The following is a 25,479-nucleotide window of genomic DNA, read 5'->3' on the forward strand; positions in this document are numbered from 1 at the left end:
GTTGTATAGAAGTCTATGAGAAAATGATGCTACTTCTCACTTGATATATTACCTCTGTAAACATTGTAAACATCAATTTATGGTCTCAGTCGCTAGTTTCAATTCTTCTTCAATAAAGACCGATGTTCATTTAGCATTTATAGTCCATTTAGAGTCAAACAGAATATAAAGCAGGATATGTTTTAGGGCGATACAGGTCGCTCACAATGGCCACAAACCATTGGGTGACATCATGCCGACTACGTCCACTTCTTATATACAGTCTATAGACACACACAGTCTCAGAACACAACATACACACGCACACAGTAACACATACTGTATACACACGAACACACCTCTCTAATCCTGCAAAGCAACTTGAGTGCAGGACCCCACCCATTACTCTCCGAGGGCTTTTAAAGAATTACCTTATTCCTCGAGGGGCCACTTTATCTGCTAATGGTCTTATGAGATTAAAGAGTTCCATCGAGCTGAACTGATTTATAACCACATATCTATCGGCATCATCAGCATGCTCATGAAAACGCACACAGCCGAGGACCGAGTGGCTTCCTAAATACGGTGGGTTTGTCATATCTTCCAGCGGCATGCTAAATTTACTGCGCTGATCCGGAGATCAACAGCAAGATTATTTCCCCCACTGGTGAAGTAATGTTTCGGACCAGCAAACTGGAAACTCAATTCATCCATTAAGCCCGTATCAGACAAGGAAGTGTGCGTAGTCATATGTTATGAATTTTGTATGTGTATGATATGTAAGGCCTCTGCTCAGTACATTGTACTGTAGCCACACAGTCAGAGTTGAATTTGCTCTTCCTGCAAAAGAACTAGTCCCTGCACTGAGCTGCATGTCAATTTTAAATCTTATGTGTTTTTGTTTTAGAGTGCATGAAGTCACCGTACGTCACCCATTTGTTTTATGGCACGTTGGCTGTTCATAATCCATCAGGATAAAGATATCAGAGACAAAGTACTACGCATTTATGTATTATTATCCAGCTTTAAAAAAAAGATACTAATGGCTCCACATTACAAGCTGTAAGGGGGGACAATAGCAATATATTAAATATATTAATTCTGTGCTTGGCCTGCACGTGCGGACGCGCAGACACAGACACGTGAATTGTGTTTTTCATCTTTCCTTCGACTCTAAATAAAAGCCAAAAGGGAGCTGCCACAGCAGATCCTTTCAAACGATAATAAATAAACTAATAAGAGAACGCGGCAATACAGACAGCAATTTAGATAGCTGTAGCTACATGACACACATCATCAATAAATCAATACACACACTAGCAGAGACAAGTCTCACACAAACGAAGGCATGGAGGATGAGGTAAAACAACAACATATAGTCACTGGGGCGCCGAGAGACCGATGAGTCGAGATAAATCTGCTGTGAGGGGTCAGAGAGAAGTGAGAGGACTGAATGAGCCTCTGCTGGCTCCTCCTGGTCTCCGCTATAAATAAGACTGAATGGCTGCTTCTGCCGGACCTGCACTCAGGGGTGCTAACAGAGTACCTGCCCCTACTCCGCTAAGCTAGGCTAGCTGCCGCTCAGTCTGTGGGGATTTCCTCTGCCTGGCTTAGCTGTGCAGACAGCGAAGAGGAAGATAAAAGTGCGAGAAGGGGGCTACGTGTGTGTGTGTGTGTGTGTGTGTGTCCTTGGGCCTGAGTGTGTGTGTGTGTGTCCTGGGGTCTGTGGTTGTGTCTGAGTGTCCTGGGGTCCCAGCTGGTTAATGTGAGTGGGCAGTTTCCAGAGTAGCGGAGTCCTGCTGGAGGCTCTCACCAGGATCTGTCGACCGCGGTCAGGCTGGCCGATGGGCAGCTGTGGAGGCAGCAGAGAGGCCATCTGTGTAACCCGGCCACTAGCTCACACACACAAACAATCTCTCACACACACCTACAGAATCCCGTTCAACAAGCTGGGGTGGAAACTTAAGAAACGCTTCCATAAAATATTAACGCACCACGGAGACATGAGAGCCCGAGTGAAGACCTCTCGGATCCACCCAGCACTCTGAATAGAAACACGTCTCGGCTTGTTTTCAGTGTGTGAATCAGTGCCGAGAGGCCTGTTGCCTCACAGGAACACGGCCTCTGCTAACAGAGTTATCCGTGTGGTCTCAATGACTGATTACTGACAACTCGATCTCCCACAGAGGTGGCTTCTCTGGCATCCCACTTATCTTACGAATGCTCGACGTGGAGGTTGGCGGTGTCCTTGGCAACCCCCCCGCCACACACACACACACACACACACACACACACACACACACACACACACACACACACACACACACACACACACACACACACACACACACACACACACACACACACACACACACACACACACACACACACACACACACACACACACACGGTGGTTGTTGTTGCCTCTGAAATCAAATGACCTTTTCCACCATCATTTACATAAAGCTATTCTCTCCTCATCACAACAACCAATGCTTTACTGCTCGGCTCTCATTAACATTCGGTGCAGCGATAACGCATCAAATGAGTCATAAAAAGGCATAACCAATAATTTATCTCCCTCGTATGCATCAACACCCCGTACACATCACATATACAAGTCACGACTCGGGGCTGAGCTGCTCTCACCAGGGACGCGATCTCTTCAAGTGAAATGTGAGCGTTTGATGATTCGGGGCTTTTGGGGTTTGTCTCGGCCTGAATTTTGAAAAAGCTTCCGAGTAGAAACACAGGGGGGAGGGGGGGGGGGGGGTCTTCAAACCACCAGGGCACCGTCTCTGCCGTTTGCTCGGTCACGATAAACCACCACTAAAGCATTTAACTTTCCCGGGTGATCCCAAAACCATTAAAGCCGGCCAAGTATGAAATGATCTATAATAAGACGGCGTAAAGAGATCTGCTTGAGAGAGCTCAGTGTGCGTTCGCTTATTTGTATCTGTGACAAACGTCTCAGTGGAGAGCAGGAACGTCACACACAAAGTGATCCTAAAGGAACGGCGGCACTGAAGGACGGTCCGGGGCGTCCGAAAGGTCCAGCTTGGCTCGTAGCCAAACACTTTGGATCAACAAGCTCACCACCTGTGCTCTCTCTGCCTCTCCTCATCACCACCTGCTGATCTTATTGCCGATGTTGATGAAGAAAATGGAGACAGACAAGAGCCGTCCCTTCAGCAGATGAGGGTGTCTGATAAATGTGTGGACCCCGCCACCACTGCACACAAACCCCGCTAGCGACCGGCTCTCGTGTTTTTGTCATTTCCTTGTTTTCTACAAGTATATTCATCCTCAATTTCATCCCAGAGTAAAGACCGACGGAGCGAGTTCAGCTGGGGTCAAGGGAAATAGAAGTAGCTCACCTGGAATAGTTTGCATCAGCTGTTTTTGTGCTGAAACTCTCGGGCCCAGTGCAGCTTAAATTACAGATGCAGTCCGGTTACAAAAACACACAACAGCAGCGCCAGAGAGCTTTTCCTCATAAAAACCTGGGGTTTATTTCCAACTGTGACAAGAAGTCCCGGCAAATGTCCGTGTCTGTGGCGCAGGTTGTGTTTTGCTCTGCTGTAGAATGCTGAGGTGAGAGTGAACACCAGGCAGACTGACTGTCAGCACAGTGGCTTAATTACTGTCTCCGTCTCTCTCTAGTGAGCGTTATTCCCTCACATCCCGACATTCATCCCTGCAACAAATCCTCTTCTAACACAACAGCACTTCTCGCTTGTCCTGTGCTCTGTAATCCCCGAAATAATGCACGTGTAAGTAGCAAAACAAGCCCGAAAGGCACCTTAATAGTGTCGTTTCTTGACGGTGATACTTTAGATCATTCACTTACAGAATTAATGCAATATTAAGTACTGTTGCATTATGCTCAGGCAAGTTTGTTTTAATGTCTCTGAGGACTTAAATCCCATGAATCCATTCCAAATTACTCAAATGTCGTTGGAGGCTAACACGTGTCCTGTGTGCGGCTTAATTAACAACTTTGAACACTCCCTTTAGTTAGGCAGTACGTTTTCACTCGGCCTAATAATCAACTAGGAGTGGATTGCTTCTAACGATACGGCAATAAACCTCAAACTGTACCCACCGCCTGCTCGTTCTCCTGCGAACGAAACAAAAGACAGAAGCTTTCTGTTCGTACTTATTCTGTTTTTCAAGGCTTCGCAACCGTCTTTTACAACAATGTTGTCAAAGACAACAAACGCGCCGGGCAGTTGCTTGTTGTGTAAGCACCACTCAAGCCTTACTGATCATGTGACACTGCTGGGGGGCATTGTGGGAGATAGAACACCTGAATTGACACCATGAAACAATACATACTAAAAAAAACTGTTAGATGCCAGAATTAAGGCTGTAATACACAGATTGTGTATTCTGTGCCTGTGGTACTTAATGCAAACTTAAAAAGGTATTTAATATTTTTCCTATAACTATGATTACTTTACTGTCTTTAGTACTTTACTAGTTTTACTGGGGAAACTGTAGAACATGTCCTTTTTTAAAATACATCCCCAGATGTGGTTATTTTAGGGATTTGAGGAAACACCTGAAGCCCTCTCTCTCTTTTACACTTCCCACCTGGGTGACCTTCACATGGTAACCACTGACATTGTCACATGTCACGTGGTGTCTGAATGGTGTCACACCTGCAGCTACATCATCATCATCATGACTGATCTGGTGGATAACGATGGATCTGACATGTGTCGACTCGTGACTGTGTCGAAGTGTTTTGGAAAAATGTGCAGATTAATCTACAGAATAGTGACACCATGAGAGACAAGACACATTCAACACACAGTGTTTGGGCCTTTTTAAGTAGCGTTCAAGAGTTCCTGTTCAAACTAAAAACAATATTAATATTCCTCTAATAAACCTGGTTGTAAAGCTTGTATTTGATTACACATGACAATGAGTTTATAACCTAGAAACCTAAAACTGGTAACTTATCAGTATATTAGGATAATACCTGACGTTATTCCTGAGTTTGAACTGTATCACTGTGTTAAAATTCATCAAGCTTTAAGCTATTCGACAACATTTCTTCAGCTGTTTTTAGCTCGGTAATTTCACGATGTATAACGCATCGTGACAGGCCTCGTTTCATTATATTAAGTTATTATTTAGCACGTAGACAATCTAACAGAAAACAACAAACTAATACCAAAACATACCGCATCGACAACAATGAACATACGGTGTGAAAATAGTCGTCATGTCGCATTTAGTGTTGAGAGAAGCAGCGAAATAAACTCCATTCAATTGAGCTGCAGATAATCTCCTGTGGCATCGAGCACATCTGCAGATAAACGGGAAGAAACTACCGCGAAAACACGGATTTAAGACTCACCTTGTCGGTAAAAATGAGTGTCGGCTGGCTTCCGGCTAATTCCTCTCCGAGTATATTGTTGAGTATTAAAGGAAATGTTAATATTTAGGTGTACAGTACACGCCGCTCTCTCTCTCGTCTGCCTCAACTAGTATTTCGATGTGACTCTGGGGCGGAACTACGCGCTGCGTCGCAGACACCGAGGAGGAGCCAATGGGAGGAGGCGGTGCACACCCACAGACAGGAGGAGCCAATGAGAGAAGGCGTTGCACAGCACAGACAGGAGGAGCCAATGAGAGGAGGCGTTGCACAACAGATAAGAGGAGGCAGTAGGAGGTCTCACTCCGCTCCAAAATGACGAGGACGAGACTCGGGGGAAGCAACATGAAGAGGGCTCGCACTACCTGTACTGTTTCTGATAAATAAAATGTATTTAAACTGCATTCACGACCTTAAAGTTAGTTTCATGATGTATATACCAACATTATTTCAGCAGTCTTGGGTTAAAATAGAAGGCGGACAGCACATGTCTGAGAGTAAATGCTCACTTTTGATAAGAGGTGGTGAGATAATAGCATTTTTTTTTTTTAATTAAGGGTATTTGTCTTTGTCCCATGTTTTGGTAATAGTCCAACGACAATGTTCGTGAGGAACATATTTGTCCTGATGACTGACATGATGCCCGACCGACTGACATGATGCTGGCTCAAATTTTGGAGATTAACGATTAGAATTCCCATCAAGTTTCTATTTTCAATCTGATTATGTAACCAACCCAAATCTGCTACGTAATAAAAAACACATTTCATCAAAGTATGCACGCAATCTTCCATAAAAGTCGTTCTCATTTACAGAATTCACCCAAACTGCAGCAGTCTAGTGCAACCAGGGCTGTTTTTGGTCACGAGCAGCTTTACTGTAGAGCTGTTGGTCGAATGCCTTGCTCAGTGGCACATCAGCAGAGTTTCCTCTAGTTTTGAGCGCAGCCCTTCGAGGCTACTACCCGCTGCCCTCAACTTCAATCCGATTGTATAAGAGCACAAACATGTTAATGATGCAACCGTTAACAGCACTGGTGGTGTTGATGTCAGAGGGATAAACAGGACGAGGAGGAAATCTTCAAACTTTTTGAAAAACGCCAAGAATATGCCCGTGGTGATTAATAAGAATGATAGTTTATTTATGTACCAACAGATCTGTTTGCATTGTTTTTGACATTTCCCTGCTTCTAAGCCACACACTTACAGTACAGTAGCATACAATAAATGGATTTGGAGGATGTTTTCAATAAAGAAGAGCACATTTCTTTGAATAACATATTTACAAACAAGCCAAATACTGTAAATAAACAGACGAAACGGAAAAGAAAACTTTGCATGTCTTCAGTCGTATTTGTCAAAGCACGAGATGCTAGCTGAAAAAAAGACACGTCCACGTTACAGTGAATCGTGGGTCAGCGATGCTAAACGATGCTAAACTGAAGTAAAGGATGCAGTAACTAACAAACACAGAGAGATTAACTTATAAAACCGTAACACCCGTGAGAAGACCGTTAGAAAAGAAGAAGCATTACCGTTTCAGACGGAACAGAAATCACACTTGTTACGTCTCTAAAAACAGAAAACAATAAGATGCCTTTGATTCCAGACAGAAATAACTTCACAGTGTAGTAAAAAAAACAAACTCCTTGAGTAGATCAAAAGCAGAACTAATTATTTGTAGAGACAGCTTGTTTCAGTGTCTTCAAGTTACTGTCTGTCCACACCTGCAGCAAAGAGTTTTTATGCAGTATGACGTGACGGGTGACCAAAATGGAACTTTGGGACATTGTTGATGAAAAAAAACAAACAGTGAGCATTTGAAAACTATTGCAAAGAACTGAATTGCAATTTGAAAATATAAAGCTTCTGCGTGTAAAGCACTGTGTACTGAGAGAGAGAGAGAGAGAGAGAGAGAGAAAGAGAGAGAGAGAGAGACAGGGCAACGTTAAGCAGTAGCTCAGACAAAAAGGCATTCATTAGGTTTAGAGTTGCATGGGAACCATAGAAGTGGAATCTAGTCCGGAGGAGTTTCTCCTGCGTTTACGAGGTTACTTTTTGTGTTTCGTCCTGATTTATGATGCCGGCTTTCCATTACATGTTCATATAAAACGTTAATATATGACACTGGCTGGCTGCAGCATCAGATTACACCACACAGAACCTTTTTTTTTTTAAGTCTGGTCACGGAGAATGTGCGGAACAATCCAAGCCTTGCACTAATCGTCGTTATCTTTGCAGCCAGAGACCAGTGGGCTTTCCTCCGCTGCACTGCTCCTGCATGCCGTGTGGGGACCGACCGACCGACCGACCGACTGCCCGACCAACTGACTGACTGACTGACGCTGTTCTCTGGCGCCCTCATGTGGAGCTGAACAGGGCGATCTGCTGCACCTTTCCCAGCTGTGTCAGCAGCCGCTTCATGCGTTGTTTGAGCTGAGGCAGACGGGCCAAAGGTTCAGGAGGCTCCAGCTCCCCGGTGTAGTCCAGCCAGCTCTCCAGCACTGAGGGGGGGCAGAAGAACCAGAGGTTAGCAGAGCCCATGGTGACACACAAACACTATCCTGTTCTTAAAGACACACCGCATTGGGAGTGTTTCATTATGCTGGCTTTGATGCAATCCTCTCAACCACTAGTGCCTGACAATGTGCTCTGAGCTGTTGAATAATATCATGAATCATCAAAAGCAAATGTGTCTTTATTGAGGGCTCAACTCCGAGTGCTTCTTAAATTGTACATGTGTGCCTGACCCAGTTCTCAACACTGTGTTAGTCAGGAATGACGAACCTTGTTAAAGCCTTTTAGGCGTCATCTTCAACATTTCTTTACATCTAGGCTCAAAGTTTCGTGGCCTGCTAAAGAGACCAGGTCAACGCCTCCATAGGTCTTACCGTCCAGCTCCCTCTCAATGAAGTCCATCCGGTGCGAGACCTCATCCTGGACCGAGTCTATGTGATCCAGCAGGTTGATCTGCCTCTGTTGATGCTGCCTGCTGTTATCGGAAGCCTCTCCGGGACCTCGTCCTCCCTCCTCCCTCGTCTCAGCCTGGGACCAAGAGCCACCCATCGAAGCCTGGTGGCGTTCAGGGGAAATCGGCAAGACAAGATTTTTCATAACAAGCAGGTTTAGACCTCTTTATACAAACACACAAGAGACAAAACAACCAAAAAGATTTAGAGATTGGTGGTCAGACAAAACCTTGAATCGCTGGAGTGACTCAGCTGTAATGTCACCGTCACTTACCTGCATCTAATGTAACATTCTACAGAATGGTGTGAGCTCATTTCACTCGTCTATAGTGACCACACAGACTGCACTTTGTGGAACAAGTCCTAACCTTGTAATTGGTGCCAGTTGATTTGGGCTTGTCTGTCTCCAGCAGGCTTCCGTAGCGCTGCTCCCGCTCCAACAGCTCCTCCGTGCTCCTCATGCTGTCCTCCAGCTCAGAGCCCTGTCGGGTCTCCACCACCAGCCTCTGCTCCACTGCCGGGTAATACGCCCTCGGCTTCTGGTAGCAATGTTCGCTGATAATGTACGAGTCCTGGAAGGACGGGAAGGGGAAGGAGGAGCCGGACGAGGAGGTGGTGGCGGCTGTGGCCGCCCGGCTCAGCTTCTCCAGAGCGTTGGACATTAGAATTTCCCCTCGGCTCATGTCCTCGTCGGGAGTCGCGGGAGATGGAGCGGCGTCACTGCCGCGCCACGAGTCCGAGGCGGTCCGCGACCGCTCCAAGTGCTTCCAGGGCTGCCGCCACAGCTGCAGGTCTGGGTGGGTATTGCTACTGAAAAGCCAAAAGGAAAGATTAAAATAAAACGAGTAAATAATGAAACGTTTAATAGAAACCGGGCAAGAAAACAATCATTTCTGTCATGATCCACATGTACTGTGAGTGTCTTCCTGCTGTACTCACTGTAGGATGCTCATCTTGAGCTGCAGCCCGTTGAGAATCTCGACCACGTGGTGCACGTCTCCCAGCAGCTGGTGGGTGGTGGTGATCTTCTTGGCGTTTTGGTGAGAGTAGTTCTCATCCAGGAAGGACAAGCCGTACATGTGACCACTGCTCAACCACTCACGGTCGTACCAGTAGCGCAGACTCTGCCTCTGACCTGGAAATAACGAACACATTGCAAATGTTTATCAAATGCAATGACTGAATTGCAAAATGCACTAGTAAGTAAAGCGATCAAGAGCAATTTCATTTGGATCAAAGGTTTTGAACAGTCATCCTGAGGCTTGGCTGAGCTTTGAAATGATCAAACCTTGAAGCTCTCTGCAGTAGAGTTAGATATACAAGTCTAAAATAGTTTTAAGAGTTTATTTAAAGTATTTAAACTTAAAAAAAAAATCTATTAAAGAGTAATGTCTCCTCCGTTCAAACAACGGCTCCCTGTTAAACGTGTGTGTGTCTGTGCTGGGTGAGATTATATCACATCATGTTCTGTTCAACATTATGAGCTTATCTTTAATATCACAACCCAAATAATTCCCATTAACATTAACTACTCTTATGTAAGGCAGAGAACATTAGTCCAATCAGCAATAAGAACAAGCCCAGTGCTGAGTCGGTCAACATTTCTCGGTTTTATAGGCGATGTGTTCCACTTGCTCTGGTCATGAATAGCAGCTCGCTCTCCTTCACCGTGGCAGCGTTTGCTCCTAAAACAAGTTTATCTTTTTCTCTTCATTTCCACATTTACTGTGGACACACTAAGCCCTCTATACGCCGATATTATCTCTGACTATTTTCTGCTTAATGCTGAAAGAATTCATGGCCAGCAGTGTTCAGGCCAGGGGACGATACTTATACTTCTTATTCTTTTACAAATCAATGAGCCAAAAGACAATCTGCAAACATCCTGAAGTTTCCCTGTTTGATGATAATGATGAATGCAAATTAACATGCTTCAGTTTATCTGAAGCACTGAAAAACTGTGAATTTCAGAATCACAGCATTATTACACAACGCACTGTTAACTGTACACACTGTCATTATTCTTATTGTCCACTAGATGGCAGATGATGCTTCGTTAGGAGGAGGAAGCCTGCAGTGCTCTCTACCAGACCAGCCAAACGGATGCTCTGATGTCAACACATTTGAATTATGTATACTTTAAAGCTAAAAGGTGGTGATGTGTCCCCCCCCCCCTCACCTGGTGGGTCTCTACAGATGTGGCAGGTGTATCGGTCTGGAACATTGTCTTCCAGCAGGCCCATGCAGGTGCCGTGCTGCCAGCACAAACAATCTTCACACTGAGGGAAGGACACGCATGTTTTATAGAAATGCAACCCTAAGACTAACACAAAAAGAGCTTTCAACGCTTTAAAAATAGACTCACCTGGATCATGAAGTCATTCTCTTCCTCCACCTCACAGATACATCGCACGATCTCTTGGTCACTTGTGTCCACGGCCCCGGAGTCCACGCTCAGGGGAGGCGTGGTGACGTCCAAATCCACCCCGAAGTCATCGTCGCTCCACCCACAGCTGTCAGTGGACCAGTCACTGATGCTGTCCTCATCTACCGTAACAGGAACAAACACACATATTGTTTCATTGTTACGAGAATGACACGATTTAGCTAAATGCATGTTCTTTATCCGATTCAAAACTTGTCGCATTGTGCGAGTTTTAACGAAGCAAGCCGTAGCAGCAAAGAACAGCTCAGGATTCAATCAACCAAGCGTTTAAAAAGTATTGATTTGATCTGCAGCAGCAGCTAGTTTCACTCTGCAGGTCATGATGTGTTGTTATGAGTAACATTTGGACACATAACAGGTATGATGCATATCAGACTAGAACAACATGATGGATTGAATCCAGAGGGAATAGAGGAATGGAGGGGAGAGGAAGCCACGTGCAGTACACACACACACACACACACACACACACAGATACCCACCATCCACATGTATCTGCTGTGAGCAGCTGTATCCGGGCCTGCTGCCGTAGGCCTCAGGCTTGTGATTGTGTGAGGGGGGGAATTTGAGTGGCAAATTCAATTTGGACTGAAGACCCAATACTGAGATGTCAATATTCTCCTCACTACCTGTGTAGTCTGTCAATACAGGGAAGGGGAGGGGAGGGGAGGGGGAGGGGAAGCAGATGTAGAACAAAATGTCAACTTTGGAAATGCTTAACAAACGGCCATCAGGGGGAGGGGAGGGGGGGGGGGGGGACGACAAACTGTGGCAAAACAAACATGGACAAATAATAGACTCGAGAACAGTCGGGGACAAAAATCAATAGCGGCCCGTCTTCCAGGCATTTAAATTTTTAACTGGCATTATCTGCCAAAGCTACTGTACCTACATGTGAATGCGAACTAGGACTAGAGAGAACGGTGTTTGATTTGTGTGTGGATTAGGCAATATCACAACTAAATCTGGCTTTTCATCCGCAGCCGCGTCGTCGTATATATGAGAGCAAAAGCGAGAAGCCCCGACGTTAAAGGAACGAGTTGGAGCGTTCGGATTGAGTGACAAGAGGCCAGCGACAGATGCAACACTTCTCCCACACACTCAAGGCTCAGCCAGCACACCAAAGAGCAGTGAATGGAGGAGTGCTCAATGCTTTGCAGGAGAGTCACAGTGGGTGCACATGCAGAGCAGCAGATATGAGAGGAGGCCCGACGCCGGGGAACCCGTTCTTACCGGACTTGGCCTTCTTTTTCTTCTTCTTCTTCTTTAGTTTAATGCGGAGGAAGTCCTTCTGTTTCGGTTTCTCCTTCAGTTTATCTTTTACCGACCCTGGGGACCGTTATGTGGCAAGAGTTAAAGCCTCGCATGTGCACAGTAATCACAATTCATTCTCTCCACTCGTACTGCACGACACCTACCAACGTCAAAGCCACTCCTGTCCAAGTCTTTGTCCTGCTGCTGGCATCCGTTCCTGTCCAGCTGGTTCTCCTTGCTCTTCTCCCTCAGCAGCGCCCTCTGCTGGTGGCCCTGGGTGTTGACTGCAGGTGGGGCTGATGTGCGCCTGCCTGCAGTTTTCACCTCACCACGGGGAGCTGTGGCCGGCCCAACAGAGTCTGAGGAAAAGAAAAAAAAAAAAACATCAAAGAAAAAGCCCAAAAACCCTGATCTATATATCGCGTGGCTGGAAGCGCAATATTTACAACGCAGCCTTGTTTATTAAGAAAATGATGCTCATCAATTAAAGCATGTCATGATTCAGCATTTCAATCAGGACAGAGGTGAAACTAGAGAGGAGCTCACGCATAGAGGCAGAGATGGTTCTCCTTCTTTTCGGGCCGTCCAACCCGGTGGGGGGGGCGGCCTGCTTCTCGGAGGCCCGGGTCTGGACCCCCTCCAGAGGCTGCTCCTCGCCGTGGTAATATTTCATGTGGTAGTGCAGCAGCTTGGCCTTTCGGAATGACTTCGTGCAGCCGGGAGCGCTGCACTTAAACGGGTTGTGGTCGAGGTTGATGGACAAGACGGGGGGAGGTTGGTTTTTGATTACTCGGTACACTGAAACAAGGAGCGACATGAAGTGAATAAAGTACATCAAAGAATGGCAGTGATGGCTGTATGTGTGCGATAGGTTCTGCGTTGTACTCACATGGCTCCCTGCTGAATCTGTTGGGGTTGTGGAAACCCTGTTTTCTTACCGCTACCGAAAGGCAAAAGAAAAGAGACTTATTTTATTCGCTTACGCCTTCAAATATGCCCGTTTTCACAACTCTACAGATCCAATGAATCGTCTGCTAATCGACTTCATCAACACTTACGTTTCACAGGCTGGGGAGGCGGCACATCCGCTGCCGGCTGAGCGCTTTCCGATTGGACGTTCGGCTTCTGCTCTGCGTCTCCATTGGACTCTGTGGTTGTCATAGGGACAGGCACCTGCTCCATCTGTGCCGACGTCTGCGTGGACACGACTGCGTATGGCTTTGTTCCACTCGGTTCCGTTTCCACCTCTTCCTTTTTCACCTCTCCGTTTACGTGACACCTGTCCTCGCTACGCTCATCTTCTTCTTCTTTCACTGTCACCCCGTTTGTGAGTCCTGTTCCCTTTTCTACACCCCCGGCCTTGTTCTGGTCTGCTTCCTCTTTTATTTCCTCTTCCTGTTTGATAGCGGGCGCGGGCGTGGGCGCGGCCTCGACCTCACCGTTTGTTTTCTTGTTCTTCTCGTTGACCATCCCCTCGTCCCGCTCCTCGTCCTCGCTGTTGCTGTCCTCCTCCTGGTCGGACGTGCTGCGTCTGGGCCGCTTGTTCTTGGGGCCTCCGTTCTCCTGGGGCCTCCGGTCCCTGCGGTTCGGGGCCCTCCTAACCATGTTCCTTTCAGAGGACCGAGACTTCCCTGCTCCACCAACACCACCTCTCTATTTGGAGGCAGGACAGAGAGGAAGTTGAGGAAAACGAGCAGAAAATGGCACTTTTTACAGACGTTTATGCTCACTTCTTACATGTACCTCTTTAATAAATGGCTTCACGTGTATCCCCTTCACTGTCTGGATTACACCATCGTAGAACTTCACAGTGTAGGATGCTGAGGGGGACAAAGGAGAACATGTTTTACACCAGAGCCAGCCAGTCAAGTAGCCCATTAAACAGTTATCTCTGTTGTTAGTGTGAGTTTTGTACTTGTGCATCAGACACTATTGAAAGCCACAGCTTCCTTTTTAAAAACAAAAGTGAAACTATAAACATGTCAGTCTACCATGTGCTCCATATTGCACAATCTTGTACTGTAAGCACACAACTTGAATAACAAGAGGAAAAGTGTTATCGTCCTCCAAAAAAGATCTTAACCTGAAGTAGTATGTCTCCATATATTTAAACTGTTTTAAGATAGATAGAAGTTATTGGTACCCACCATCTTTGTTGACAGAAATGACCTTAGCGGGGTAGAAGCGGCAGTCGGACCAGCTAGCCAGGACCTTGTCGTTCACCTGAAAGTCCTGGAAGGAGGACGGAGACACTCGGTCAGGGACATACTGGAGCTGGTAAATAGTAACAAAACCAGCACTGTCGGCGCACTGTCGACGGCATAGTGGTACAATTTTTACTCGTGGGTAAAAGTAACAGATATCCATTTAGCTTATGCAAATAAAACCCCAGTATCATGTTTCAGCTTTTGGAGAAAAGATAAAGCTTAAGAACCCCTCAATGCAGATATACACAACAAACAAAGGCGAGAGGAACACAACATAACCAATAAATAAGGCAGAATGTATAATTTCTTTATGTAACAGAGGCCAAAGCTGGCAGGAGAAGCGCTGAATGCTTACAGGTTCGGGAGCGTCGTCGTTCAGGCCCTGCCGCCGCAGCTGAACCCTCTCCACGGGCCTCAGGTACGGACTAGTCCAGTCAAACCACTCGTCGTACCGGTGGCTCCACTGGCGGTAATGGATAAGTACTTTCTCCTCTTCGTTGTCGACCTTCTCTATGTTGGCAGCATACCTACGCGACAAAAAGAAACTCAATGATGTGTGATGGGACGGGGGAGAGGTTTTCAAGTTCCTTATCCTTTTTAAACATATAATAGAGGTCAGGAGAGATTAGTCAATCTAGAAAACGTCAAAAACCTAAAGAATCATGAGAGGATGGTGTGCGAATGGACACGCTAGTATAATGTTTTTCAGTACAGCCAGGAGTTGAATAGGACCAATCTCAACTGTATGTTTTGTGTCTGTCCGTCAAAAAGACTGCTGAGAGGTCTTTCCAAAACACTGCTCACATTATTGTGCTTTTGACACCAAATTCACGTGGTTTGCTTTTAAAAAATGTCACAATGACTATCTTCATTTCTATCTTTAGCATATTAAAACCATCATCATGATTTATAATACGATTTAACAGTCACAGATTATTTCATTGCCTTCACTGCTTTTTACTGGCTTCCTTCTTTTTTTAACGTTTTGGTGGGACGTACACAATGGCTGAACCCGGGCCCCAAAAAATGGAGAGAATGAGAATTTATGAGGGGGAGGGTGAGAGTGAGGGGAAGTGAACGGTCACAGGGATGGGGGAGGAATGAGCGAGGCCATGACTCACCAGTTTTTGAGGGTGTCTCTGGCCTCAAGCTGAGCTCCCACCTCAAAAGATATCCCTCTTCTGTTAGGGGGCGTCTTACTCATACTGCCCACATCAAGGCTCCCTTCCTGTACACACACACACATTAACCAATAAACATACCAATCATATCTCAACCTCCTATGACTTTGTGTACAACTACTGAGAAACACACATTGTGCCGAACCCAAGCACACAACACACTCGACTATCAAGGCCTTCACAGACTATCCTGCAATCGGCCTTGTCTCTCTCTCGGCTCGTCGCTAACAATTATTTGACCAAATCACAGCTTTGCACCATAGTAGCAATCTTTGGTGTGGCCCACCCACTGTATGAACAATGATGCAGTCCAGACTCGGGAGAGAAAAAAAACATATTACCAATCTAACCACACACTGCAGCTACACACGTTTTAAAACAAATTGAAAAACGCAGTGGGGATAAAAGAAAGTGACATAATCACGGTGAGCCATGTACCTCAAATGGTGATGAAATGCGTAACTAATACCAGATGTTCCAGTGGTTTGAGACAGCAGGGGGTGTCTAAGCACGACCTCACACAGGTTCCTCAGAGCATCTTTATCATAAATGAACAATATCGGAGTATTCTTTATTATTTCAGGCCCTATATCAAGAAGAACGACTACAAGAACTTGCTTTCACTTCCTCCTGTAAGCCCCCATTGGTCCAGTCATCAGGCAGTAATGCATCACGCCTATACTCAGTCAGATGAACAGTATATTTGGTGGTAAATTGGGTCATTGTCTCATCGAACAACGTCTCATCACACATGCAGACTGCGGGTCCTGCTGCTGAATATCTATGGCTTGGTGGAGGCGGTTAATCGTATCGGTCTCGCCTAGAAAACGTCAACTCCGTCCGGATAACAGCGCCTCCTTTGTCAGGCAGTACGGAGGGGCGATATCGGCGCCCTTTATTAAACAGGTTTACACTATATATGATATATATATTAGAATCGTCTTACTGTTCTCCGCGTTACAGCCGACTCGGTTCCCCATCGCGGAGGCAGTCTGGAGCTATTGGCGTTCAAACCGGATATCTTCGCACTGCTCGGCCCACGTGTTTTCTGGTCAGCCGATTTCACGCATACAGACACAATAGAAGACGGTGGAAAAAGACCCTAATGGCTCTCCGTCTGCGACAAGTCACACACACCTCCCGCGTTATCTGAGAGCAAACATAATATGCTATTCAGTTTAAATATAGCGTGTGTAAAATATAAAAAGGTGCGTTTTAATGGGCCTGCACAAAGAAACCCAGACAAGAGACGATAGCGACACAGACCGAGATTTTGTGATGCAACGATCACGAAGCAGGAAACGGATTAATTTAAATGTTACACCAATAATATTTTGCAAAGATTCATTTAATCTTAATTCTACTGTTATAAAAAATTGAGAGGACAGCATCTCGCGTCATTTTTATTATTTTTTTTAAATTTTATTAACTGTACATTTAACATAATACAACATGTTCGTCCATATATTAAACTGTTCACGACGTCTGCTGCTTTAACCACTTTATTGTCCAGCCTTTTATAATCAGTGGGCGTAGCGCGAGAGAGGAAACCATCGCCTACGTCAGCGCTTTGGGCGAACGTGACTGGCGGAAAGATTCTGATGTGGGCGGAATACTCGCATCTGATTGGCTAAGCAGCAGGTCACTCACGGAGAGAGCTCTTCGGGGCCTCGCGCTAGGGCCTACTTTGTCATACTTTTTTCGCGCTGTGAACGCGCGGCGTGGAAATGCAAAGCATTATAAACTTCCCCCCCAACTCAAGAAACCCACGTAGCCATTCAAAAAGCACCAAGTGGGGAAACAGACACGACACAAGAGACAACAACAACACGAACATAACAACGCCATGTTTAAACGTTACGCTTTATTAGCTACTTCGTCACGTTTGTTTTGAACTCAAGAAGCCGACATGCGGCACCTACACCATCTAAAAACCCGTTGACGCATCCCCCAAACCCGCCTCGGTCTCGGTTTAGGGATTGTGAACTCGGTACGGGCTCCTTACCTGTTCTCCAGTCCCTCTTTGTCCGGTTGGGTATAAAATCTGCCGTGTAATCACCTCCAAAGTGCAGGTCCCGCCGCCTCCGCCTGTCTCCTTCCAGATCACGCAGTTGAATTTCTCCCAGTTGCATTCACCACCCGCGCGGGCATTGTGGCACTACATTGCGCATGCGCCAACAACCCATGGCCTTCAAGCATTTATCACCTAAAATAACAAAAGCAAAATTGTGTTGCTCTTAAAAAAGCCATGTTTGTGTATTGTCATTAGCATGTTAACATCTTTATGTCCACTTTAAATACTTTATAAATGGATCTAAAATTAACAAATCAAGCTTTTTGGACGTGTTTTGACACCAAATAATATTCTCAACATTAATCAAATGGAGGCCATTATTATAACTTGGTAGTCTTTTAATGCATTTGGATCCAATACGTCAGGAAAGGCACTGAGCAAGTCATTATTCAGGTTCTCATTTAAATATCTCTGGGCGCATACCGCCACCCATCGTCCACACAGAGTAACTGTTTATTTACAGGAGTAGAGGGTGACCAAGCTAAACTCAATTTAGTGGGTGAGTTTCCCTCTATCGCTCTATCTACTTTAAAAACATTAAAAAGTAAGTACAACACGTATGGTTTACTATTTACACATGTGATACAACTACACTGTGACACTATAAACTCAACGAAACACACTGTGGTGAAACCATAGTTCATATAAACACAATAATGAAAGTAAAGCTGATGTTTTTTGCAGTCGAGGACGATTTGAAAATAAAAACTGCTGGTCAGCCGCAAGCTGAGGCCAGAGGTCCTCTTTCTCTGTTGCCTACCGAGCTTCTCACCAGTGCCGGACAGGTATACATGATTACAGAGAGAGTGGCAGATGACGCAGGTGACAGTGATTTTTGTGCAGTGATGTGCATGAGAGGACAAATCAGTTGAGTGTGAGGGTGATGCTGTGTGACAGGATGGGGAGAGGTTTGTATCTGTTTGCCAAAACCTTTCGCCTGTGCAGTCACAGCTACAAAAGGAATAAGAGTTTCATAACTCTGGACAAATCGATTTTAAAACCTTCTGAATGGCGTGTTCACCTTGATTGATAGGTAAGGTCCTTCAAGATCCAAATTAAGGAATACATGCAATATTATTTTGTGAATTTGACACCTTAGACTGTTTATATAATTCATTAAAACAACTTATGTAATAATCAATTAGTTTAGCCTTTTAATGAGCCCACATTTCAGGTGTTAATTCACAAATACTGTTTAAATATTATTAAATTCCAACTGAAATGAATAAAAGATCCCAATTAAATTAACCTCAACAATGCTCCGAGGTAAAAATAAGAATTCTTTAAAATATCACTGTCACCTGCAAGTATTTAAGACCAAATCCAGATGATCTCACTGATGTAGACGGTCAGGAGAATATCCTACATTTTTTCAAGCTTTATTTCGCATTTTTTGTCATTTAATTCATGAAGAAATACTTTAATTCAGAAAAAATTCTTCACAAGAGGCAGATGAAATGTTCTCTAGAGACCCTGCACTCTCTCCTCTCTGCAAACCACTATCAAAATAAACACAAGGCATCCGATCTACAATTGAACAGATCTTTATTTATGGACAGTCATTCCATATTATAACAAGAATGTATGCAAACACACATATACACACACACACACACACACACACACGTGCACACACACATGGAGAGTGGTTTGAATCCGTCCTATGTTCAAAAGGCAGGCGGTTACAGCAGAGAAATTAACAGTTAATTACAAAAACAATTACAGCAACGTTTAAGTTCACCCTTAACCTGGATCATTAGAATACACTTAAGGAGAGTTAATACTATTTACACAGATAATTTATTTACATATAGGCAAAGCCTGAGAACGGACACAAAAAGCTTAATCTACATTCTCGTAGTGCTCGACAGTTGAACGAGACTCCATTGTTAGTATCGGGGTTTGTGGTAGATTCAATGTTCAGTCTGTGAGGGAGAACATGTACAGTTATCACATCCAACACCCGTTTTATTAGAAGACCTGAGCCAAAACACATACAGACCGCAAACAAAACAGAACACTAATCCAATTGAAAGATGTTTTTTTTATATATAGATAACAGAGAAAGGGTATCGTCAGTTGAATTACCAACCTCCCACATCGCTATGACATGAACTGTAATTACAACACTCTTCACTCGAGTGTTTAGAGTTGTAAAATCAAAGCACTTCCAAGATTATTTTCTTAGGAAATGGCCGTTACAAAGAGCTTTTCTGCACATCCTTCCAGTTTGTGCTTTGAAATGAAGGCTCAGTGCTCAGAGCGGCTTCTTGTGCCTCGTAAAATGAAATACGAGGAGGCCAGCCATCAGCACGACTACTCGAAACAGCACAAGCTTATTAATAAGACACCATTACAAGAGTTTTTACTTTTTTTCATATTTTAAATTTTTCTGTACATGATTAAGGGAGGCTGTGTCTTTCTTACACACACACACACACACACACACACACACACACACACACACACACACACACACACACACACACACACACACACACACACACACACACACACACACACACACACACACACACAGAATGTAAACACTGCCGTGTTTAGGTTTATTGTGAATGCGATTACTTCGGAAGAAAATACTCTAAGACTCTCACTTTTCACCGCCCAGTTGTCCTGTGAAACTGTAGCACTACCCATTCAGAGTAAATCTGTTTTCACATGCAGCGCTTACACTTTAAAGCCGTCGCTGTTGATTTTAGTATCAAAGAAACAGTGAAAACCTAAAAGGTGATGTGATTTGTCTCTCAGTGAGAAAGCTAAAGCGAGAACAAGCGGTCCAAAGTCTGAGCTGTTTTCACAGTGCTAGTGTTGTAATATCTCACCCAGAGAGTTTCCAGTGTGGTCTGAACCGAAACAGTGTTTGCGCATGATTGCAAATGTGTAACTGGAGATGCTACACCACCCCTTCGATGAAACCCGTCTCCAGGTGAACGATCAGCATTCTCAGGAAGGACATCTCCTTGCGCGTGTTCTCGAAGATGATCCGCGGGTCGTCGGATTGGCACCGAAGGCAGTTGGGCGCCATCACCATGGCCAGGTTGTTCACATCCATCTTGGTCACAGCCACGTTGGACGGCTGAGCGAACACCTGGAGATAATCAGGACGGAGGGAGAGAGAGAGAGAGAGAGACGGCAATGAGCGAGGCTGAGTGCACAGGCCGACCTCTGACCTGCAGCGAACAATGGATGAGTCACAATCAGTTAAGAGCTCAAATATATTCCTGTTTTTGAATCGGTTTAAAAGCTTGAGTTGAAGTTTAGTTTTAATATGTCTGTAGGAGTAATACATTTTCAGGGTAAAAGACTGAAGTACACAACAACATCGTACTCAAAAGGAATTCACAGTAGATATCCCCGGTCACCTAAAAGTACCAATGTAGGTTCTTGGCCGTTACTTTCTCCATTAGCGGAAATGACGGACGGTGGAACAAACTGTGGAAATAAAGTGTGTCCTGTGTTGGTGGTAATTGCTCGGCTCGGAGGAAAACAGAAATCCAGCTGGTTGTATTCGCAACAGCGGTGCCAACAATAATGCCAGTTGGAAACACCGGTGTGTGTGGTGGTGGGGGGGGGGTGGGGGGGGGTTTAAAAAGTTGTGGGTTTTCACTTTAAAAAAGACGAAAACTAAAATCATTCGACCTCGAGTTTTAATCCTGAATTTCATGTTTCATTAGGTTTTAGTTAATTTGTTTATTCAATTTTAGTTTAGTTCCTGAAGTATATCATTTTTGTTTTCGTTGGCAATAATGACCTTTCTTTCAGAGTTGAATATAATATTACAAATAGCTGTGTGTGTGTGTGAGAAAAGGTAACATGGTGCGTCTTCATTAAAATAAACTAAACATGGAAACACAAGAAAACGACAGGTGCAAAATGTGGAATATGGACCCTGGTTGGGGTAAATTATGGGCTGTGTGCATAAATCTTTGTCAACATGGTGGTTTACCTGCAGGAAGTGGATGAAGTAGCAGAGCACCAGCCTGTTGAGCTCCGGCAGGGACTGAACCACAGCGATGGCCGCCGCTGGGTCGTCACAGTTGCTGACGCACTGCTTGTAGAAGTTCATGGGGATGAGAGGCTCCTCCAGCTCCCGATACCACAGCTTCATCAGAGAGGCTGAACAAGACAAAAGGTACTCGATAAACACATTGTGAAAGACTGCGATATTGTTCAGGGATTTTTTGGAGCTAGTTGAAAAATAGTATCCGTAGAAAACTGCATCAACTTTCTTTCTTTTTTTTTTTTTTTTAATTGCTGCCTTTTGTGCTCAATCAGCAGAAAGGCAGAACTGAATACACCTTAATATTTTCGTCGTGATATTCAACAAAGTATTGGCATATGTTCCTCATATTGTGCAGCCCTAACACAGACACACAATAACAAACAAGCCAAATACATCCTTCCTCACCAGGAACGTTGGGATCAGAGAGATTCTCTGGGATCCTCCACTGGTCTACTTGGAGCTTCAGCGCATTCACTTCATCAATGTCTCCCGGCACTCTGAAAATGTATTAAAAAAACCAGTTACACTCAGTGGCCACAAGAGGGACCTCTACTTCCATCGTCACAGCTTCTCCGTGCCCTTTGGCAAATCCGTTACTCATGCACACCCGATTGGCTTCAAATGTGCCCTGGTGGCTAAAAGTACTCTGTTCTTGCAGTACTTCTTTGGAACGAAACAGAAAACTGGAATAAGCATAACACGCGCCGCTCAGAACAGTCCCTGTGTAGGAGCTGTGAGTTTCACAGGGAGATCCGACACTTCTCTAAACAAGTCAAGATGTTATATTTGCTGGATAAAACCCTTCACAAACACACGGCTGTGTAATTCCCACGTGCTTGTAAGCTTAAGTGGTAACGTAAACACACATTATGAAGTATCAAATGAAACAGTGCTGGTCTCAGGGCTGTGTTTGTTCTGCTGTCTGCTGTGTGTACTGTACACACTCTGAAATACAGTGATACAGGAGACCACACGCACAGTTGTTTATGCACACTACGCATACAGTAAAGCACAAAACAGTACATAGATCTCCGTCTAATTTCCTTAACTCCTCCCCTCTCTCACGTTGCTCAAGTCGAGGCATGCAAGTTAGGAGTTAGTAAAGCCCGTCTTACCTGAAGATGCCCTCCGTCTGAGCCCCGCCCAGAGCCAGGACATACTGGGAAAGCTGAACCTGCACCCAGGGCAGTTTCCTGTCGGGGAAGAGCTCGCTCTGCCTCTCCATCACCTCCTCCAGAGAACTGCCAAACAGGGAGGGCGTGACGATGGCCCGCCTACTGTGGTCGATCTCCTCCAAGGTGGGCTTACGAAGACCCTGGAGGGGTGAGAGAGGTAAGGAAAGGAGAGAGATTTACTACCCGTGTGTGTGAGTGTGTGTTTGTGTCAGGGACTATGATACTAATCATGACTGTGTGTGCAGGTGCGCTACTATGACTGGGTCTGTGTTTATGTATCTGTGACTGTCAGTGGGCCTGTAATTATGCGTCTCTGTGACGGTACCCAGGGTGACTCAGTTGCCGAATCGCAACTTTCAATCTGATGCGTCCTATTTTTATCATGTGAACGTTTTTATATTTTACTCCCCTTTCTTTATTTCTTTCGGCTTACCTTTTTGCCTCCGGTGATCGCCACCTTCTGCAGTTTCCGATAGCAGAACTTGGAATATGTGCTGATGGGCAGACCTGTAGGTTGACAGAGGAGGACAATTCGAGACTGAAAACAGAGTCCGCAAGAAACACTATGCACACTGTTATGACCTCAAAGCGCCCTATGCAACACCCTTAAGCATCAGGCATTACTGAACACACACAATAATAAATTATTTAAATTCTTTCCCACAAACATGGAAAAAAAACTGTGTTTTTGGTTCCCACAGATGTCTCACAGCGTACGAGAGACAGGCGGTGGTAACTGGAGAGGCATGTTGACGGTGTGACTTTGGCATATGGGGATTAGAGCAGGCCCGGCTAAACTGTCAGGCTGAGGGAAGATTTACTACTGCTGTTGAACAAAAGCTTTAGAGACAGGATCCGGCCTACACGTCCAACGCTCAGGTGATTCATCAGCATACACAGACATGAAGTGCTCCGAGGACAACGAGAAGCGCAGAGGCTCCCTGTCTGCTGTCTACCTGCCCTTTGTAGCTGCTGTAGGGTCCGGATCTATTTCGGAAGAGGAACGACGTGGTTTTTCGGAGTTGACGGTGTCCTTCGTGAGACCTGATCTCTCCTTAAAACAGTTACGAGATACTGTACACTTCTAGCTCTCAAACAAGCAAAAAGCCAGCAGAAAACCCTGATTGTTGGGTCATTGTATGCACAAATGAAAATCTTTCATTGCTGTGGTAACACGGGTTCCCGTTCCCAGACTCTCCACTGTATCAGCTGCCTAAATCAGGGCCAGTGGTAAAAAAATCCACACAGATGAGACACTTTCCACCATCATGTTCTCTACAGCCCCAGAGTTATGGCAAACAGGTGACTCCCGGTCACAACTGCTGCTAATCTGACCGAGTTTGACTATAAGTATGTCTAATTAGACCTTGATCTTGGCAAAGATGGGCTATTTTTCCCCCCAAGGCTCCCAAGACAAGATGCTGTACACCCACTCGCAGAAAAGCAAGAGTGCAGAGTCCTTTTGCTGCAGTGAGAGAGGGTTCAAACACTACCGGTGGTCTACATTTACATCAGGTTTGACGGCATGAAAACAACAACAACCAGGCAACCAATGCCCAGGAGACATAGGAGCTCATTAGGAGCTTGAGTGTACTGTACCAGGCTGAGAACAGCATGACACCTGTCGACACATGCACTTAACAACAACAACACAGAGCCATTAAAGGATGTCGACGAGACAACTTTAGTCTCATCTCGGGGATTGTTTATGAGACAAGTCTACACTAAACCGAGTGCAGGCCGAAGCCAGCGCTTTCCCGGGCCCCGAGCCCAAAGAAGTCCTTTTCCAAGCCAAGACCTGGTCTGTCCTGAAAAGAAGCCTCCACGTGACTCCCAATCCTACCGCTCACAGCTGCTCATTACTCTGGTCCTACACAATGGACGTGTCCCAGCTCCTCCATGCATCAAGCAAACAGCAGCTCCCATTATGCTGTTTTTGCACACGCGAGACTTTTTTTTTTTTTTTTTTTTCGCTGGCTTTCATCAAGATTCCTTTCTCTAAAAAAGACCTTCAGACTTAGTCAGAAACGTTCAGCGGGCTCTCTCTTTGACCTCTTAGTCAGTTGGAGTCTGAGTCACTGAAGTACAATGTGTGAGGCCACTGCTGTGGTGTCTGCAGTGAGATGACGTCACCACCAGAGCTGGCAGTGTGGGCTGCTCTAATGAGCGCACGGGCCGATGAGTAGGTATCCTTTTAAATGGCTGTGGGACATGCGAGTGCCAAGAGAGAGGCCACTAATATGACTCACAGTGTGGTCCATTGTGTGCACAGAGAACGTTCTAAAAATTCTCATCCTACATATTTTTTATTTTTTTTTTCCAGCTCAGCTTTCTGTTAAACCCATTCATTGTGTCTGCAAGTACATCAGCATGCACTCATCTGACAAACTGCACAGAGTTGAATTTTCCATCCCACTCAGAGCGGTCACTCTACAGGGAGCGATACCTTAGATCTGTAATGGTTTCCACGGCTTAGACTATAAGTATAAAAACATCTTTGGGAGTTCCTCCCCTGCCTACTTTGTGCTCTGTTAAACAGATACACTTGTAAAAATGGGATCCAGTTGTTCTTAAAGTGATATTTTGTACCGACGACCAAGTAAATGAACAAAAGATTTACCTTCTTCCTCATCTGTACTCTGCTTCCTCTTCTTTCTGGACTTTGAATTCTTCTTCAGCTTTAGTTCCTGCTGCTCCAATATGAATTGAGTCACTATACGAAACAGAAGAAAACACAAGATAGATAGTTAGACGAACACAAGGCCGACAATCAGATCATTGGGCTCGT

The 25,479-nt window shown here is 45.1% G+C and overlaps 3 protein-coding genes across 10 annotated transcripts in view; all 3 read right to left on the reverse strand.

Annotated features, from left to right (window-relative positions):
* Positions 1 to 5,505, reverse strand: part of LOC142954552 (protein NDRG3-like) — a 29,130-nt gene extending 23,625 nt beyond the window's left edge. For 4 of the 5 annotated variants that reach the window (XR_012955732.1, XM_076095641.1, XM_076095639.1 and 1 more), the window contains exon 1: positions 5,348 to 5,505. The gene's annotated coding sequence lies outside the window, so the exon portion shown is untranslated. The remainder of the gene's footprint in view (positions 1 to 5,347) is intronic. The other variant, XM_076095640.1, reaches the window with a different exon arrangement.
* A 976-nt stretch (positions 5,506 to 6,481) lies between these two features.
* LOC142954551 (PHD finger protein 20-like) lies at positions 6,482 to 17,574 on the reverse strand. Of its 3 annotated transcripts, none has more exons than XM_076095638.1 (16): positions 17,427 to 17,574; positions 15,362 to 15,468; positions 14,596 to 14,767; positions 14,181 to 14,265; positions 13,777 to 13,853; positions 13,092 to 13,686; positions 12,923 to 12,973; positions 12,580 to 12,831; positions 12,198 to 12,392; positions 12,013 to 12,108; positions 10,699 to 10,880; positions 10,513 to 10,612; positions 9,273 to 9,468; positions 8,702 to 9,140; positions 8,256 to 8,436; positions 6,482 to 7,868 (listed from the first exon to the last, which is right to left on the reverse strand). In XM_076095638.1, exons 2-16 carry the CDS (start codon positions 15,442 to 15,444, stop codon positions 7,726 to 7,728), a joined length of 2,847 nt encoding a protein of 948 aa, XP_075951753.1. In that variant the 5' UTR covers positions 15,445 to 15,468; positions 17,427 to 17,574; the 3' UTR covers positions 6,482 to 7,725. The 3 variants fall into 3 exon arrangements, with proteins under 3 accessions (XP_075951753.1, XP_075951751.1, XP_075951752.1); XM_076095636.1 differs by having other exon boundaries at positions 8,702 to 9,143; XM_076095637.1 differs by lacking the exon at positions 17,427 to 17,574 and adding an exon at positions 16,368 to 16,570 and having other exon boundaries at positions 8,702 to 9,143.
* Positions 17,575 to 19,023: 1,449 nt separating this feature from the next.
* arhgap46a (Rho GTPase activating protein 46a) overlaps positions 19,024 to 25,479 on the reverse strand; it is a 29,900-nt gene continuing 23,444 nt past the window's right edge. For both annotated transcript variants that reach the window (XM_076095730.1, XM_076095728.1), the window contains exons 5-10: positions 25,312 to 25,404; positions 23,125 to 23,198; positions 22,632 to 22,831; positions 21,922 to 22,013; positions 21,460 to 21,629; positions 19,024 to 20,601 (exon numbers count right to left, since the gene is read on the reverse strand). In XM_076095730.1, coding sequence (XP_075951845.1) covers positions 20,407 to 20,601; positions 21,460 to 21,629; positions 21,922 to 22,013; positions 22,632 to 22,831; positions 23,125 to 23,198; positions 25,312 to 25,404 — 824 coding nt within the window. In that variant the 3' untranslated portion in view covers positions 19,024 to 20,406. The remainder of the gene's footprint in view (positions 20,602 to 21,459; positions 21,630 to 21,921; positions 22,014 to 22,631; positions 22,832 to 23,124; positions 23,199 to 25,311; positions 25,405 to 25,479) is intronic.

This window comes from Anarhichas minor, unplaced genomic scaffold (genome assembly GCF_050575085.1).
Source record: "Anarhichas minor isolate MPS153535 unplaced genomic scaffold, ASM5057508v1 ptg000021l, whole genome shotgun sequence".
Lineage (NCBI taxonomy): Eukaryota > Metazoa > Chordata > Actinopteri > Perciformes > Anarhichadidae > Anarhichas > Anarhichas minor.

What these genes read in the sequence shown, in the direction of transcription:
- LOC142954551 (XM_076095636.1), bottom strand. Translation starts at nt 15,444, where the DNA reads ATGAGTAAGACGCCCCCTAACAGAAGAGGGATATCTTTTGAGGTGGGA. An exon ending in GCCTCCCCAGCCTGTGAAAC is followed by an intron (nt 12,974 to 13,091) that starts GTAAGTGTTGAT and finishes GCCTTTCGGTAG; the next exon opens with CGGTAAGAAAACAGGGTTTC. An exon ending in AGAATGACTTCATGATCCAG is followed by an intron (nt 10,613 to 10,698) that starts GTGAGTCTATTT and finishes TCCTTCCCTCAG; the next exon opens with TGTGAAGATTGTTTGTGCTG.